Source organism: Alexandromys fortis, unplaced genomic scaffold (assembly GCF_014885135.2).
Source record: "Alexandromys fortis isolate MF-2015 unplaced genomic scaffold, M_Fortis_MF-2015_v1.1 scaffold_330, whole genome shotgun sequence".
Classification (NCBI taxonomy): domain Eukaryota; kingdom Metazoa; phylum Chordata; class Mammalia; order Rodentia; family Cricetidae; genus Alexandromys; species Alexandromys fortis.
Genome location: NW_026068204.1, coordinates 722,497 through 740,166, shown reverse-complemented (window position 1 = coordinate 740,166; position 17,670 = coordinate 722,497). Strand labels below are relative to the sequence as shown.

The following is a 17,670-nucleotide window of genomic DNA, read 5'->3' as shown; positions in this document are numbered from 1 at the left end:
AACAGGAAAGGAAAGGAAAGGAAAGGAAAGGAAAGGAAAGGAAAGGAAAGGAAAGAGAGAGAGAGAGAGAGAGAGAGAGAGAGAGAGAGAGAGAGAGAAATAAATCAGGGTGCCAGGTTGAGACCTTCCTCTAGACTAAGAACTTGATGGTTCCTCAGGCGTGTGCTTATAGGACCTTCTCGGAGAGGACGTGTGGAGGTGGATGTAGCTTGCTTTTACTGATTAACTTGTGTTCCCTAACTTCCACTTCAACGCCCACCTTATCTTTTTTAGGGTGGAATTCACATAATAGAAATTAAAACACTTTAAAGAGAATGATTCAGTAGCACTTAGTATATTCACATTGTTGTGCAACTGCCTCCCTACCTAAGTCTGTATTTTTGTCACCCTCAAAGGAGGCCTGTTCTCAATAAAATTTCATACTTTGTGTATGGCCCCATGCAACTCCTCTTTGTCCGTGGATCTGCATATTTTGGATGTGTCGTAATTGACGTTATCTTCTATGTACATGGCTGTGTGTATATAGGTAGATAGGTAGGTCAAAACAACTTTTTGGGAGTTGGTTTTCTCCTACTTGATGTGGTGTTCAGGGACTGAGCTCAGGTCATTAGGACTGGCATCAAGTTTTGTTATCTGCTGAGTCATCTTGCCAGCCTCTTTATTTTGTTTACTATTTCTGTTTTTTTTTTTTTTAAATATTTATTTATTTAGTTAGTATACAATATTCTGTCTTGTGTGTCTGCCTGAAGGCCAGAAGAGGGCATCAGATCTCATTTCAGATGGTTGTGAGCCACCATGTGGTTGCTGGGAATTGAACTCAGGACCTTTGGAAGAGCAGGCAATGCTCTTAACCGCTGAGCCATCTCTCCAGCCCCCTGTTTACTATTTCTGTAGGTGTGTGTGTGTGCACGCACACGCGTGTGTAGGCAGGGTCTCACTATGAAGACCAGGCTGAGTGCCTGGTCTCCATTTCTTTATTTTTCAGTGTTGAAAAATTAAATTCTATAATGAGTAGAAATTTATGGTGGAGAAAGTAATAGAGAAGAGGATTGTGTATGTGTTCTTTTCTACAATGTAGCTGTTAGCACAGCCCCAATATGATAAAAATCTTTTCTGTTGTTACAGATAGACTTACATGTGTGGGAAAACAGACCAGAAACACTTCTGAATTAAGGTAACTTCACATATATAATTGTTGTCATTTTTGTGGGGTTTTGGAGGTGGGGGATTTTGAGAATGTTTCACTGTGTACCTTTGACTGTGTAGACTTAACTATGCAGACCAGGCTGGCCTTGAATTTACAAAGATCCACCTGCCTCTGCCTCCCAGGGCAGTGATTAAAAGTGTGCTCTGTGTCCATCCTGATACTCATCAGTTTTGTTTTATATCTCAAGACAGGGTTCCTCTGTGTAGCCCTGGTTGGTCTGGCGTTCACTTTGTAAATCAGGCTGTCAGGGACTCTGATTCACCTGCCTTCTGAGGGCTGGGATTAAAGGTGTAAACCACAGAGCCCAATACTCATCAGTTCTTAAAGTACAGCATTTACATTTCTTCTGGGTGTCAAGCTGAGATCCTTGCCCATGCTAAACTTGTACTCTACTGGCAAGATACATCTACCACCAGCCCAGGGTTATTAATCTCATTGTTTTTTTTTTGTTGTTTGTTTGTTTGTTTTTGTATACAATGTTCTGCCTATGTGTATGCCTGCAGGCCAGAAGAGGGCACCAGATCTCATCATAGATGGTGTAAACCACCATGTGGTTGCCGGGAATTGAACTCAGGACCTGTGGAAGGGCAGCTGGTGCTCTTAACCACTTAGCCATTTCTCCAGCTCCTTTGTTAGAAGTTTTACTTTCTTTCAAATGGTCTCTATTACTCTGTCACAGTTTTACCTGTTCTCTTGCTGTATTGTCTAATCTGGCCTTGACCTGCCTCATTCTCTCAAGTAACTGGTACCCCACCCCCTCTTTTTGAGATAGTTTGTCTTACTAAATGTAGGCCTGGCTAACCTCAGACTTGTACCTCTACCCCCCCTGCGCTGTCTTTGTTGGTATTTTATATTTCTAGGTGTCTTGTCTGCTGTATGTCTGTGTGCTATGTGCATGCAGTGCAGGCAGAGGCCAAAGAGAAAGAGTTACAGATAGTTGTTATCTCCTATATGGTGCTGGGAATGTCCAGGAAGAACATGCAGTGCTCTGAACCATAGGGACATCTCATCTCTTCATCCTGCTGTTCCCAGCCTCCCTTTGGTGTTTCACCATGCAGGCCAGGTTGACCTTAAAGTCAGTCTTCCTGCCTCGTTCTCTCAGCACGCTGAGATTACAGGTGTAAGCCACCAACATCTGGCCCATTTCTCTATTTTAAAAATTTGTGTGTGTGTCCATGCATGTGTATTTTTTTAAGTTTTATTTTTAATTGGATATGTGTTTTGTGTGTGTGCATGGGGGGGGGTATTTGCATGTGAGTGCAGGCGTCCCCAGAGGCCAGAGGGCTCAAAATGCCTTGAAGCTGAATTAAATTCAGGTTCTCCATTAGAGTAGCATGTGTTTTTAATGTTTGGAGCATCTCTCCTGAGCTTTCTTCCTTAGGTTTTGAAACAGTGAGCCATCTCTCCATCCTTGTGTGTGTGCGTGTTCCTGCAGGTATTGTACATGCCTGTGCCTATGCTGTACAAAGGCCGAAAAAAGTGTATCTAACCCTTCACAAGAGTTAGGCATTTGCAATAATGCCTAGCTGTTACTGTGTATTTGTATTATGTTGTTTTGGTCTCCAAGACAGGGTTTCTCTGTGTAGCCCTGGCTTCCTGGAACTCAAAAATCTGCCTACCTTTGTCTTCCAAGTGCTGGAATTAAAGGCATGAGCCACAACCCAGATTTCTTTTCTCTTTGTTTTCTTACATTTCAATCAAGATTCAAAGTTCACAAATAATTTAGCGGACGGGGGGGGGGGGGTAGTGGACAAGAAAGAGGTTTGAAACAGGATATTAATGTATAGCCCACATTGACCCAATTCTCAATGTCCTCCTGTTTTACCTTTTTTTTTTTTTGTTTGTTTTTTTTTGTTTTTCGAGACAGGGTTTCTCTGTGGTTTTGGAGCCTGTCCTGGAACTAGCTCTTGTAGACCAGGCTAGTCTCGAACCTGTTTTACCTTTTTGAGTGCTGAGATTAGATGTATGTTCCACCTTACCAAATTTAAAAGGTGGCTATTAATAGAAAACTGAAATTCGTACAAGAAGTTAACCACTTGAAAAAATTCTGTCAGCAAACTAAAATCATCACTAGCTCATAGCTGATCTTTTTCTTACACGTGCCCCTACCCACTTCTCTATTTCTTGCTTGTTTTGAGGAGAATCTTTGTTCTTAAAGACCTTCAGTACCTTTAAACATAAAACAATACTGTTATCACACTTAGAAAATGTGTTGATGGTTGCTCCCTGTATAGCTCCCTGTTTATGTTCAGGTCTAGTGCTGTTTGTTTGGCTTTACAATTCTAATCTCCCCTCCCTCCTTCCATCCCTTTCTTTCTCTCAGATTGACACAGAATCTCACTATGTAGGTCTGACTGTCCTGAAACTCACTATTTAGACCAGGCTGGCCTCAACACTCACAAAGATCCACCTACCTTTGCCTCCTGAGTGCTGGGATCAAAGACATTCACTTACAAATCCAGCCACTTTCATAACTTCAAATCTTTAAGAAATTCCTGTCATTGAAAATAACATCTCAAAGAAGGACAGTAGTGTTCTCTGTTAATATGACTTCTACTCAGATGTCAGCTATTAACACTTCAGTAGTATAATCACTGAGAGGCTTATGGGATGGGGGTGGACTGTCAGACTGATTATCTCATTTAATTTTTGTTTTAGCTCTGTGACATAGATGATGATGTTCCAGACCAGAGTAAAACCTGATTCAGTGAAGTCCTATTTGTATGTTGGAGAAACTGAAATTCTTTTTCTTGCTTTCTTTGTTTTTGTTTTTCCAGTTTTTCTCTGTTTAGCATTGAGTGTCCTAGAACTTTCTCTGTAGATGCGGCTGGCATTGAACTCACAGAGATCTCCCTGACTCTGTCTCCTGAGTGCTGGGATTAAAGGTGTGTACCACCCCTGCCTGGCAATGAAATTGTTTTTCAAAATATGCCCCTTTAAAAATTTTTGAATTATAGTCTATTTTGTGTGTATACATTGCAACAGACCGCACATAGGGAAGTCAGGACAACTTACAGGAGTCAGTTCTCCCCTTCTATGAGGTGTATCCTGAGCTGTCCAAATCAGGTTGGCAGGTTTGACGTTAAGTGTCTTTACTGGCTAAACCATCTTGACAGCCCATATGTCTGTCTGTTTTCTGTCGGTAGCAGACTTGTAGCCCAAGTGTCATTGTTGATAACTGTCTAATAGTAGGACCCTGAGGTCACCGTTGAGGTACTCTGCACGCCTTCCTTCACAGGGTCTTGATTGGAGGGCATTATGCTGCTGCTGTCTTTGTCACACGTTGAGGATCTTATATCTCATACCACACGTGTGAACTGTTCTAATCATGCTAACGCTTTACTTAAAGTAAGGATAGGGCTCATCTGCTTGCTTGTTCTCATAGTGGGCAAGCACTCTCCTTCTGAGCTGCATTCTTAGCCCCATGTTTCTAAATTATTCAGATTTCCTAAACAGCAGTTCTCACTTAAAACTGAAGTCAGATGTGGGTCATGGGCAGTCATGAGGCCTCAGCAGGTCCTGTCTTAGTGGATTAGACTGGAAAATGCCACCTCAGCATAGCCAAAGCTTACCTGGGACATGCTCTGGAGGAGAAGAGCTGCCCAGGCAAGCAGACCTGATGGTGGGGTTTCCAGAAGGGCCAAGGGACTAACAACACTGAAGAGAAAGTCAAAAGTGATTAAATGTAAGTAAGACTTATTAAACATACATTCATTTTAAAGTATTAAAACTGTAAATAGTGTGTGCTGCACTTCATTCAGGCGTGAAAAGGTAATGTTAGGACAGCAGGTAAAGGTACTCAATGCGCACGGAACACGAGAACCAGCTCCTTCAAGCTGTTCTGGGTCCTTACCAGGTGTATTCCATACACATATACAAACAGATAAAACATTTTTTTAGAAAAAGACTGCTAGCTGTTAAGATCCTTCCTTTCTCCCTTCCTCTCTTCTTTTCTTTCTTTTTAACATACTGTGAGCATCAGAGAGTGATTTTTATGGAGCCAGGTTTTCTTTCTGTCTTTACATGGTTAGATTCTAGGGGTTGAATTTAGGTCGTGAGGCTTGAACAGCAAGAGACTTACACAGAACCATCTCATTGGCCTAAAATCTTTCATTTAATTGGATACTCTTCATATACTACAGAAAAAAAATATATGACAGTCACCCAGTTATAGTGCTTAAAACTAGGAAAATGGGTTTACTAGAAACCTAGTGGAAAATCTTTATAAAGCTAATGGGCTATTTAGGTAAAGTCACTGGCTGCCAAGCCTGAGGAGCTTTTGAGACAGCTCAGAAAGTTCCTCTGTTCACAAAATCCTCTTAGTGTGTTGTTTTCAGTTTTGTGATTTAAAGCTAACTCAGCTTTAGTGTTTGTGTCCGGGTCATCTGCTGTGTGTTGACTGAACTAATTCAGGGTACCTTGTGACTTTGGTTGCTACTTTTTCTTAGTTGAGTGCTGGATTGGGTGGTAGATCTTCATAGCCAGAGTGACTTTGTATGGTAAGAAGTGCTGGAGTGTAGTGAGCCTGAGTAAAACCAGTGAAGCAAGCCAGACACATGCAAGACTAATAATAACATGCACCATATCTTTCTATCTAAACAACATGATGTTATTCTGTTGTATAGGAATATTCTTAAACTTTAGTCCTTAAATATTGTGTGCTAAAGACAGAATGACCCAATATTTTCCTGAAAAAGTAAATAATGTTCTCTAATGCTAGGGATGTCCAGGGAAGCCTGAGGTATTCTCCCTTGCTGGAGCTTTCTAGCGAGTCAAACATCCACTCAAGAAATACGTTTGAAAAGAACCACTGTAGCCAGAGATGGTGGTATGTACCTGTAACGATAACACTGGAGAAGTGGAGTATGAGGTCAGACTAGGTGTAACGGTAAATTTTAGTTCATATGAGGCTGGCTAGCAAGATTCTCTCTTAATTGAGGAAAGAACAGGTGCGGAGAATTGACAGAAAATGAGACTACCATTGTGTTCGGAAATCTTTTGGAAGCTGTGTTGCTGCATAGCCTGCTTTCCTAGAGAGCAACAGCAACAGCAGGTGCTAGTCTAGGAATGTGGGGCTTCCCTGTAGTGCACAGCTGCACCTTGTAGGCCTTTCTTAGCCCATTACTGGTGGTTACTCTCAAACTCATTTTCTCAAGTGTTTCTGCACTGCCCAGCAGCAAAGGCACTTAGTCGGAAGGGATCTTGTTGCCAGTGTAATGCATCAGGAGCCTATAGTGTGGATCTTCATTGACGGTATTCATTCGTTTTTCTGAGAATAGAAAAGTATCAGGAACTTGAGCAGTTACGCTTGGGGTCATCCAGATGATTTACCCAAGATGTGTTTTTACTCTTAGTGAAAATAACAGTGATTAGTTAAGCCATGTGATACTAACTTTGAGTTTTGAGGAAGAGTTGAGATAGGATCTTGATACACAGTCCTAGGTAGCCTGGAGCCCACTATATTACCAGAGAGGCCTCAGACTCAGTGCAGTCCTTCTACCTCTGCTTCTCCCAAGTTCTGAAGCTTAGAGGCATGCCATCACACTTAAAGATTTGTTGGTTTAATTTTTATTACTGTGTGTGTTTGTGCATGCATGTGTGTGTGTATCAATGCACGCAGGTAGGTGTACTCATCTATGTATGTATGTAGACCAATCTTGGCCTCTTGTTTTACTAATTCATTACCTCATTTATCAACACAGAGCCTCTCACTAAACCTAAAGTAGGGGTTTTCAACCCCATGGGTCTCAACTCTTTGCGGATTAAATGACCCTTGCACAGAGGTCACCTAAGATCATTGGTATACACAGATATTTACATTTTAATTCATAACAGCAAAATTAGAATTTTGAAGTAGCAATGAAAATAATTTTATGATGGGGTCATCATAACATGAGGAACTTTTTGTTGTTGTTGGTTTTTCAAGACAGGGTTTCTCTGTAGCTTTGGAGCCTGCCCTGGAACTAGCTCTTGTTGACCAGTATATATCGCGGGCTGGCCTCAAATTATGTAGCCAAGGATGACCTTAAAGGGTGACTCTGATCCTCCTGCTTATTTCCAAAGTGCTGGTGTACACCCCTGCACCCCATTTATCCTGGGGCTGGACTCAAATCCAGAGCTTCATATATGTTAGTCAAGCACTCTGCCAACTGAACGCATTCTGGGCTGAAAAAGTCGTAACAGGATGACCTTAGAGTTTGGAGATGTCTTGTATGACTGGGTATGCAGCACGTGACCAGCCTTGTTCAGAACGTTTGTGCTTAGAAGGGTCAAGATATTTCTGAGCTTCCTGGGATTCCACAGCCTAGGGTTTTGGTGGAAATAGAGGACTTCTGGATCCCCTTTGTCCTTTTAAGGCTCATGATGACTGCCATAGCTTTAAAGTTGTAGTTTTCCAGAGTGCCCCAGTCCTTTTCCTGAAGAAATTATTCCTGGTTTCTCCGTGTGGTAGCTATTCTGGATGTCTAGCATTTCGTTCTTGGTTTCTGAGAGATGCAATCTTTTCATGATGAGAAAGGCTAGTGTTATCTGTGTTATTTTAAATGATTTTATTTTTCTGGAGACTGGGTCTCTAGTACAGGTTGGCATTGAACTTAAGGTCTTTCTTCAGCCACCTAAGTAGTGGAATGCACCAGCACTACTGGCACTAACAGTTTATGATGTTTCAGTCCAGTGGTGTGTATTAGACATTGTTGTACAGGCAAAAAAGATTGTTTTTAATGCAGTTCTACATATGACTTTAAAAGTTTTGATGAATGCTGCAGGAAAGTTCTGTTTTATGAGACCATAGCTCTGAAGTTTTCAATTTCTTTGTTGTTTTTTTCCCCTTTCTTTTTTTTTAAGTTTTTTTTCCCCAAGACTGGGGTGTCTATGTAGCCTTGGCTATTCTGAAACTGACTTTGTAGACCAGCTTGGCCTGGAACTCACAGAGATCCGACGGCCTCTGCCTCCCAAGTGCTGGGATTAAAAGCGTGCACCACCATACCCAGTGTTTTACTTGCTTTATAAGTTACTCAAAAGTGATTCCCCCCCCAAAAAATTTATTTATTTGTGTGTTTGTTTATTGTGTATACATTGTTCTGCCCGCGTGTCTGCCTGCAGGCTGGAAGAGGGCACCAGCTTTCATTATGGATGAGCCACGTATATGGTTGCTAGGGATTGAACTCATGACCTGGGAGAGCAGTTAGTGCTCTTAACTGTGAATTTTCAGTCAGCCAGTGTTACTGTAGCTTATTTATTTTGTGCCGTGTTTCTGTTGCAGAGCTTGAATTCTGAAGTGAGGAGAGCACTGAGACCTGAAGATGAGTGAACTTGACCAGCTGCGGCAGGAGGCCGAGCAACTGAAGAACCAGATCAGAGTAAGTAGCAGTGCGTGTCTGTTTCAGATCAGAAGTTTCCTGTTATGGATGACTCCATACAGTGCTCCAGAATGACTGTTGAAATGTATACAACAGCTCTTGGGCCACCAGAGACAACAGACTTATCTACCTGCGTACAAAACTAAATGAAAGATAAATTTCAGCTGGGTGGTGGTGCACACCTTTCATTCCGGCACTTGGGAGGCAGAGGCAGGCAGGTGTCTGTGAATTTGAGGTCAGACTGGTCTACATAGAGAAATCTTCTCTCAGAAAAAAAAATGAAGGGGAAAGATAAATTTCACTGTAATCTGATTCTTTTGAGGTGGTGCTAGAGGTAGAACTGAGAGCCCTTATGCATACCAGGTGAATGTGGGTTTAATAGTTTAGGGGTTTGTATTTTATTTTTTTTGTTACTTGAGACAAGGTTTCTCTTTTCACTATGTAACTTCCTGGAACTCAAAATGTAGATCAGGCCGACTGAACAATTAAAGTATATGTTTTCTTTCTTAGACTTTGTCTAAAGAGCTAGGCAAAAAGACTTAAGATTTACTAGGAAAAACCCAGTTTTCATTCTGTTTAGGGCTTTGGGTATTTGAAATAACTGTGTCTGATTTTCATGGTCTCATCTAAAGACACAGCAATCCTCAGAATCTCAGTAAGTGTTGACAACAGTCAGTGTCTGCCTGTTGTTGAACAGACACATTTCCTTTACTTTTTTACTTTGTCAGTTTGTGCAGGCTGCCAGGGGGACTGTATGGAGAATCTTCAGCACCGTTTTAGCTAAACACCCCCAACACCCCCCCCCCCCCCCCCCCCCCCCCCCCCCCCGGGTCATCGTTGTTGTTTGAGATCGTTGTTGTTTGAGACAGGGTTTCTCGGTTTCTCTGTTTAACAGCCCTGGCTGTCCTGGAACTCCTTTGTAGACAAGTCAGGCCTTCAACTCGTAGAGATCTGTTTGCTTTTGCCTCCCAAGTGCTAGAATGAAAGGCGTGTGCCACCACTGTCCAACTTCGATTTTTTTTTTTTCTTTTTTTGGATTTTTCGAGACAGGGTTTCTCTGTGGCTTTGGAGCTTGTCCTGGAACTAGCTCTTGTAGACAAGGCTGGCCTCAAACTCACAGAGATCCACCTGCCTCTGCCTCCCGAGTGCTGGGATTAAAAGCGTGCGCCACCACTGCCCGGCCTTGGTTCCCAGTTTCTATCTTTAATGGAGATCAGAATGGGTTTGAGGCATTTGCATAGATCATATGCTTTTGAGATTTTTTTTTATCTTTTCTTTGTCTCAGAAGTTCTGAAAGCTGAGAATATAAATATTAAAATTCTGAGGGACAAAGGAGTTGTGTTGAGTAACTAGCTGAAATTATTTTTCAAGTCTATCTTGAAGATAGTCCTAAACTATACTATGATTTAAGTTTTGCTTTTTTGAGACAGGTTCTTACTATGTAACTCTGGCTATTCTGAAAATCACTATGTAGACCAGGCTGGCCTCAAAGTCACAGATTTATCTGCCTCTGCCTCCCAAGTGCAGGCAACTAAAGGTATTTGCCACTGTGTTGGGCTTGTATTTGGACTTTTTAAGGGGGGAACAGGGTAGAGATAGCTATTATTTTTTTTTTTAATGTTAGGCTGGCATGGAAGTCAACTATGTGGCAGAGGGTAAATTTAGAGAAAGGATAAGAAAGCCCAGGTGTTGGGGAAAACATGCTTAGAACAAAGGTGAAAAAGAGAAAAGCGAGCGGTTTACAGTGCTGCATAGTTATAGCCACGTAGTGCCTCGTGGCGCCTCGTGTTTTCACTCCTCTCACGTGTGTAGTCCTTAGTGCCCTCCTTTCTACACCTACACAGTTAGTGTCCCTGTGTACAGCAGTCAAGAGGTAGAAAGAAGCAGGAGGATCAGGAGTTCAAGGCCATTCTCAGTTATGCGTGACATTTGAGACCAAGTAGGCAATACAAGGCCCTGTCCCACAGGAAAACATAAAAAGCAGGTAAAAACAATTTCAACAAGTTTGATCTAGTTCCATCTAGCTAAGCACAAGTATCATTGCGGCCAGTACTTTACAGTGCTTTCACGTGAGTTTTGTTTTGCTCGTAAAGTTCAGCGCCTCACTCTCAGGGCATCCTTTAGTTCACACTCACTGTGTTTAACGTGCACAGAGTAGCTCCTGGCACAAGACCTCCATTGTGGACAGCACCGGTTTTGACCATTCCTAGTAAAGACACTCTGCTTCAGCCCTCAGAATGAGTGTCATTCTCACAAATGGCTACATTGGATTTGGACCTTGCCTCTCAACACCGGGCTACTTTTACGATGAATTGGTGAGGAGAGGTGAAGACCATTGAGTCTCCAAATGGGAAGGGAGTGCCTTTTCTGTTGTTTGTTTTTGAGACAGAGTCTCACTGTCTCTTTCTAGGAAGTGTTGTTTGTTCTTAGATTGTTTTTCATGTGAAACACCCTCTGTGGTGGTCTGAAAGAAAATGACCCCCAAAGAGAGTGGCATTACTAAGAGGTGTGGCCTTGTTGGAGGAAGTGTCACTGTGAGGTGGACTTTGAGGTCTGCTGTGCTCAAGCCACTCCCAATGGCACAGTTCACTTTCTGTTGCCTGCAGATAAAGATGTAGAGGTAGTCAACACCATGTCTGTGTGCACACGTTCCTGGTCCCCACCGAGATGCTAATGAACTGACCTGGAACTAAGCTGCTACTGCAATTAAAAGTTTTCCTTTATAAGAATTGCTGTGAGCCGGGCGGTGGTGGCGCAGGCCTTTAATCCCAGCACTCGGGAGGCAGAGACAGGCAGATCTTTGGGAGTTCGAGGCCAGCCTGGTCTACAAGAGCTAGTTCTGGGATGGTCACCAAAGCTACAGAGAAACCCTGTCTCGAAAAACCACCAAAAAAAAAAAAAAAAAAAAAGAATTGCTGTGGTCATGATGCTTGCTGGCCAGAAGAGGGCATCAGTTCTCATTACAGATGGCTGGGAGCAACCATGTGGTTGCTGGGAATTGAACTCAGGACCTCTGGAAGAGCAATCAGTGCTCTTAACATCTGGGCCATCTCTCCAGCCCCTATTTTTTAGTCTTTCAACCCAAGGCTATACATTATATCAACAAGCATGGTTTTTGAAAGTATTAGACTTATTGGCATGAAAAACACTTGAGAGTGACTAGCTATTTTAAGCCCTTTCTGTGCACTTAATCCATTTTTTTTATGTAATAATACTTGGTTATATAATTGTGTTTAGATTGCAAGCAGAATCATTAGGACGGACTTGGAACCTAGAAGTCTGTCCATACAGTAATGGCCATTTCAGTGTGTTTGCCATGCCATCCTAATAAATTAAAGTCCTGCGCAGTCATCAGGTTCTTAGTCAAGGTTATCAGTTCCTTTGACTTTTGCCTGTATTTAAATTTTGACCTTTTAAAAGTAGGGTTGTCTCATTTTTCTTCATAATGAATATCTCTGTATTTATATGTATGTGGTATTTTGAGATTTCAAGGCTTATTTCATTTATTAGTGAAAACATAGTAAAAAAATTAAAGAAAAATCTACTGTGGTATTTCTTTTGTAGGTCTTTGCTGCATTGGTAGGTTTTATAGATAGCAAAGATTGCCTACTACTATTTTGTTATCAATCTCCTTAGAATTTTTTTTTTTTGTGTGTTGTTTTTCTCAAGACAGGGTTTCTCTGTGTGGTCTACTGGCTTTGTAGACCAGGCTGGCCTCAAACTCATAAAGATATGCCTGCCTCTTCCTCCCAAGTTCTGGGATTAAAGGTGTGCACCACCACCGTCCTGCCAAGTCTCTTTAGAATTTTACTAACAGTTCTAGATCCCTTATTCTTCTCATAGAACTTAAATTTAATCATTATTTGGCTTGAAAATAAAGTCCTTGGATATGCATTCTCAAAAGAGAAGGTTTTTGGCCTGGATAGCTAACTGGTCTTCAGCCTGTTTCTTTCCTTGCAACTCCTCCTGCTCTCACAGAGGCCGTGGGAAAGACAGAGCAGGTGTATGTGGGCTGCCTGTAGTTCCAGTGACCCCAGAGTTCTGTGGAGTCTGCATGTCTTATGCAGGGTCAGAGATTGTGAATCATTTCTGCTGTGACCTGAACAAAAAGAATGCTTCATCATGCATACTGTGCTTTTGCTCCTGAAATCATGGTAGGGAAAGTCAGTCCTGAGGTTGAAAGTGAAATATAACTAATTCCTATCTGTTATTTCATAGGATGCTCGTAAAGCTTGTGCTGATGCGACTCTTTCTCAGGTAAGAAACACTTCCAGCTGTCATTCATTTGTAATGCAGTCTAGTGTGGGCTGTTACCTTCATGTTGAACTTCTGTCCTGTGGGGTGAGGATGTAAAACCACTATCAAGACTTCATTTGGAAGTTGGTTCTGATGGTAGATAGGAAGTGAGGACCAATGGATGTTCTTTAAATGAAAATGCCAGACTCGTGTCCGGAAGAATCAAACTGATTGTAAAGCATGTACAGGGCTGATGGATGACGCCATGGGTAACGTGTACCTCCCACCAATTCAACACTGAGTTCAGTCCCTAGGGCTTTGCAAACATGTGCTGCTCCTCTATCCCAATAAATAAAGATTCATTTTAAAAGTTATTGAAAATACATGTGATCGTCAGCTCTTGCTGTGGTATAGTTCTGTTGCTGTGGTGAAGCGCTTTGGCTAAAAGTAACCTGCGGATGAAAGATTTATTTTGATTTAGACCTGCTTCTAGGTCATAATTCACCATTGAGTAAAGTCAGGGCAGGAAACATAGGAGGAGCATTGTTTACTCCTCACTTCCTGAACAGCCAAGGATCATCTGCTTAGAGGTGGTATTGCTCACAATGGTCTGGACCCTGCACATCCGTTGATAGTCCAGACAGTACCCCACAGGGGATTTTTTAACTGGGTGATTCTAGGTTGTGTCAGGTTGACAATGGAAAGTTACTAGCACAGTAAACACACGTCCACCTTCTCTTGGGGATTTGATGCCTGGCCCTCAGACCTCATAGACACAGTTTTGTTTTGTTTTTTTTAAGTGAATATCCATGACGGTGAAAGTATGGTTTGTATATTAGCTAAAGATGGCGATAACTCATAATTGAATGAAGCAATATTAAAATTATGACTTTTCTATAGTAGTCACATGGGGTATACACTTATGATCTTAAAATATCTTACTGTTTGTAGTGAAATGATATGGGATACCACAGTGCCTGCCCACTGGGTAAAGTGGTGAGTAGCATAGGCACCGTGGCGCGTAAGTGTTTGATTGCTGCAGTATATCGCTAATAGACATGCGGTATGTTTAAGGGGCTTCACACAGCAGGTACTGCAGGATGGACAGTTTAATTGTGCTACTTAAGAGCAGGTGCAATCTAAAGTGTATAAATTGGCTTTTGGAGAGATGGCTCAGCAGTTAAAAGTATTTGCCACTCTTCTAGAGGACCTGTATTCTGCTTCTAGCACCCCCACAGTGGCTCACGACTATCAGTAATTCTGACCTCCTAGGGCTCCTGCATGCACTTGGTACACACAAATATTCAGGGACACACCATACACATAAAATATTCTTTTAAGTAAATACAGGATTTTCCATTCAATATTTTTGATTCTCAGTTGATATTCTATACTGGAACACAAGTGGAGAGTCTATTTGCTAAAGTTAATCTGTACTAATTTTATTTTTTAAGATCACAAACAACATTGATCCGGTGGGAAGAATCCAAATGCGAACCAGAAGAACGCTGAGGGGTCATCTGGCTAAGATTTATGCCATGCACTGGGGCACAGACTCAAGGTATGAACTGGCCCTTCCCAAGCAGTGCTTGAAATGTTAGCTCACTGCTAGGATTTCTAAAATACAGTGATTAGAAAGTTGAGCTGGTGTGGGCGTAGTGGCACACACTTTTAATCCCAATATTCAGGAGGCAAAAGTAGGCTAGTCAAGGCTGCATAGTGAGAGAAGGTGAGTTAGAAAACTTGTTCCATCCACTGCCTACAGCCAGGTCTGGTGTTGACCGGTTCTCTGTTCAGATCTCCGTTTAACTGGCTTATTGCACCACTGTCCTTCTCATGCCAGCACCAGCTTTCACCTCATCTTTTAGATTCTGAATCACAGTTTCCCCAGCTACTCTGTTGGCTGAGTTGTAATGCAAGAATTGGATGATGAAGAAAAAGATACTAAGTTTCCAGCTGCAGACTGGTCCCAAAAGCTAAATGTGGGCTTCAATGGTCTTTTCATCCTCACTGGGAAGCTGTATGGAATATAAATTAATGGCTGTTTTTATCCTCCTACATGGTCCTACCTTCTACTTATTTATCTTTTATAGTTTATAACTACCATTTATTGGACTTCTGTGTCTCTTGTCATCTTTTTACACTGATAATGAAACATAGTACAACATGGTTTGTGTGGCTATAGCAAGCCCTTCCAGACCCAACAGAACCTTAGCACACACCCCCTTCGGTCTTTTTTTTCCCCCCCTTTCTTTTTTCTTTTTCTGCTTGTTTTTTTCTTTGTTTCTGAAATGATCTGCTGTAGGGTGTAAACAGCTGGAGAACAAACAATTCTATCTTTAGTTCTCCACAGGGTCCCCGTACAATTGCTGTGCAAATGAGTGCTTTACGTGACCATTTAATGATGGAAGCAGTCTCATCAGAAAAGAAAAAGGGGGTGGGGTATTGCTCTCTTCTCAGAGGGTTCTACTTCAGAGATCATGTATGCATTGTGTTGGTGCTGTCAAAATTAAGAGTAGATTTATCCATCGAACCTAGAGTCTAGGCAATTGGTGTACCACTAAAATACATGTCCAGGCCAAGAATAGATTTTTGTTTTGTTTTGTTTTTCGAGGCGGGTCTTGTCCATGAAACAGCCATGGCTGTCCAGGAACTCGCTCTGTAGACCAGGTTAGCCTCACAAACTCAAGAGATCCCCCTGCTTTGCCTCCTGAGTGCTGGTATAGACCTTCAATGTTCACACTGCAAAATGGTTCTAAACAGGTGAGGTAACAGCTGTGTTAATTCACTTCATTCAATCATTCTGTAATGTAAACATTAGGCAATTTATATAGTCCATAATTGTCAATTAAAAATAAAGGTCATTCAAAATAAATAAGTAAAATTAGAAAATTACTAAATTCAAAGTTACCTTTTAATGATTTATAAAATTAAGTATGAAAATGAAAGAAAATATTCCTACTGATCAATTCATCTGAGAATGCATTATCAAAGGTAAGTGGTAATAGACAGATTGTAATCTCTGCTTTTCTTCCATACGCGAGAACATTGCAATAGCTTTGCTTTGGTCAGTAGCCCAGGGCCCTAGACTGGCAATCTCGGCAGTTAAACTCTCACTGGGGTGTTGGGAAGGTGTGCTTCGTGCAGGTGTGTTCGGAGACCTATGGATAAGTGTGTGACCTGAGCAGTAAAGGGCAGTTAGCATGAGATGAAGCCTGATATTCCATTCCATCTAATCTTAAGCATGAGTTTGTCTTGAAAACCATGGGTCAGAAGGAAGGTGTGTGTATCAGTGGGACCCCAGATTTAAGGCCATGATATTCTTGTGAACAGGGAAGGCTCATGGGTGGTTTTTAGTCTGTTCTCTTTCTTGGGTGGTATAGAGGGAGTATGACATGTTTTTTTTCTTTGAACTAGACAACATAACCCTAAGACTCTCAACAGACCAGTCAACAAAGTAGAGCTGTTACTTGCCTAGCATGTACTAGGCCCTGGGATATTGCTAGTATTGGGTAGCTGGGAGGGGGCCGGGGGGGGGGGGGGGGGGGGGGGGGGGGGGGGGGGTGTGTGTGTGCATGCCTATAACCCCAGAACTCAGGAGGTACAGGCAGGGGGATCACAGAAGCTCAAGATCAGTCTCAGCTACATAGCAAGTTCTGGGCCAGCTTGGGCTACATGAAATCCTGTCTCAAAAAGCAAATAAAACTTTCAGGTGACCATTCTTTCTGGCTAGTCAGTGGTTGCATCTTATAATCCAAAGTAGCTCTTTAGGGAGATGTTCTGGTTATGTATTTCCCCTCCCCTTTACATAATCTTTATATTTTTGCCTTCATAGTAAAAGGTTATTGAGCTGGGTGTAATGGTAAACGCTTTTGAGTTCTTCATGCATGAGTACTTCAGGAGTAGAGACAGGTAGATCTCTGTGAGTTCAAGGGCAACATGGTCTACATAGGGAGTTTCAGACTATCTAGGACTACATATTAGAACTATATCAAAACGGAAAGAAAAAGTTGTTATAATTTTTTTTTATATATAACTCAAAGCTGCAGTTCATGACTGTCCTTGTTCATTGTGGTAACTGGCAATTTGATTTTGTGCCTGTGTGGACTGGGAAGTTGTCTGAGTAGCTAAGAATTCTTAGAGAACAAGCTTGCAGACCTGAATTTACATTGCTAGCAATACATGGAAAAGTTGGTCCTGGCCAGACCAACCCTTAACCCCAGTGCTGTAGTGGGGTGGAGTTAGAATGCTTGACCCTACCTGGAAAAAAAAACATTCCAGGTTCAGTGAGAAATTCTTCTTTAAAGAAAGGAATTTTTCAGAGAATGAACGAGCAGGACAAACAACCTCTTCCTTTCACTTCTGAGTAGGGATACACATTGTGTGTATGTGTGTGTGTGTGTGTGTGTGTATGTATGTATGTATGTGTATAACTTGTAATATTCGCAATGTTTTCCCAGTCCTGTGAGGTTTTTATCTCTCCGTCCCAAAGCCTGGTGAAGTCTCTTTGGTTGGGTCCTTCTGTGATTGCCACTTTCTGTTCCAGGCAGCAATTTAACTGGTTCCCAATTTCTTTTCTTTTCTTTTTTTCCCCCCGAGGCAGGTTTCTCTGTATCTTTGGAGCCTGTCCTGGAACTCGCTCTTGTAGACCAGGCTGGCCTCAAACTCACAGAGATCCGCCTGCCTCTGCCTCCCGAGTGCTGGGATTAAAGGCTTGCGCCCTCACTGCCCGGCCTTGGTTCCCAATTTCTATCTCTGCTGGAGATCAGAATGGGAAAGATTTCAGGTAGCACAGTGAATTGTGTTGGTCCCTCTAAGTTACGTGACCTGAGATTAGAATGTGTGTCTTCTTTCACCTTCTGGAGGATC

General features: G+C 42.0%; 1 protein-coding gene across 6 annotated transcripts in view; it reads left to right on the top strand.

The window, feature by feature from the left end:
* Gnb1 (G protein subunit beta 1) overlaps nucleotides 1-17,670 on the top strand; it is a 58,619-nt gene that overhangs the window by 24,120 nt on the left and 16,829 nt on the right. For 4 of the 6 annotated variants that reach the window (XM_050130146.1, XM_050130147.1, XM_050130143.1 and 1 more), the window contains exons 2-5: nucleotides 1,126-1,174; nucleotides 8,469-8,565; nucleotides 12,784-12,822; nucleotides 14,256-14,362. In XM_050130146.1, the coding sequence (XP_049986103.1) occupies nucleotides 8,509-8,565; nucleotides 12,784-12,822; nucleotides 14,256-14,362 (203 nt within the window). In that variant the 5' untranslated portion in view covers nucleotides 1,126-1,174; nucleotides 8,469-8,508. Of the gene's footprint in view, nucleotides 1-1,125; nucleotides 1,175-4,069; nucleotides 4,093-8,468; nucleotides 8,566-12,783; nucleotides 12,823-14,255; nucleotides 14,363-17,670 lie in introns of those variants that run through there. The other 2 variants (XM_050130144.1, XM_050130145.1) reach the window with 2 other exon arrangements.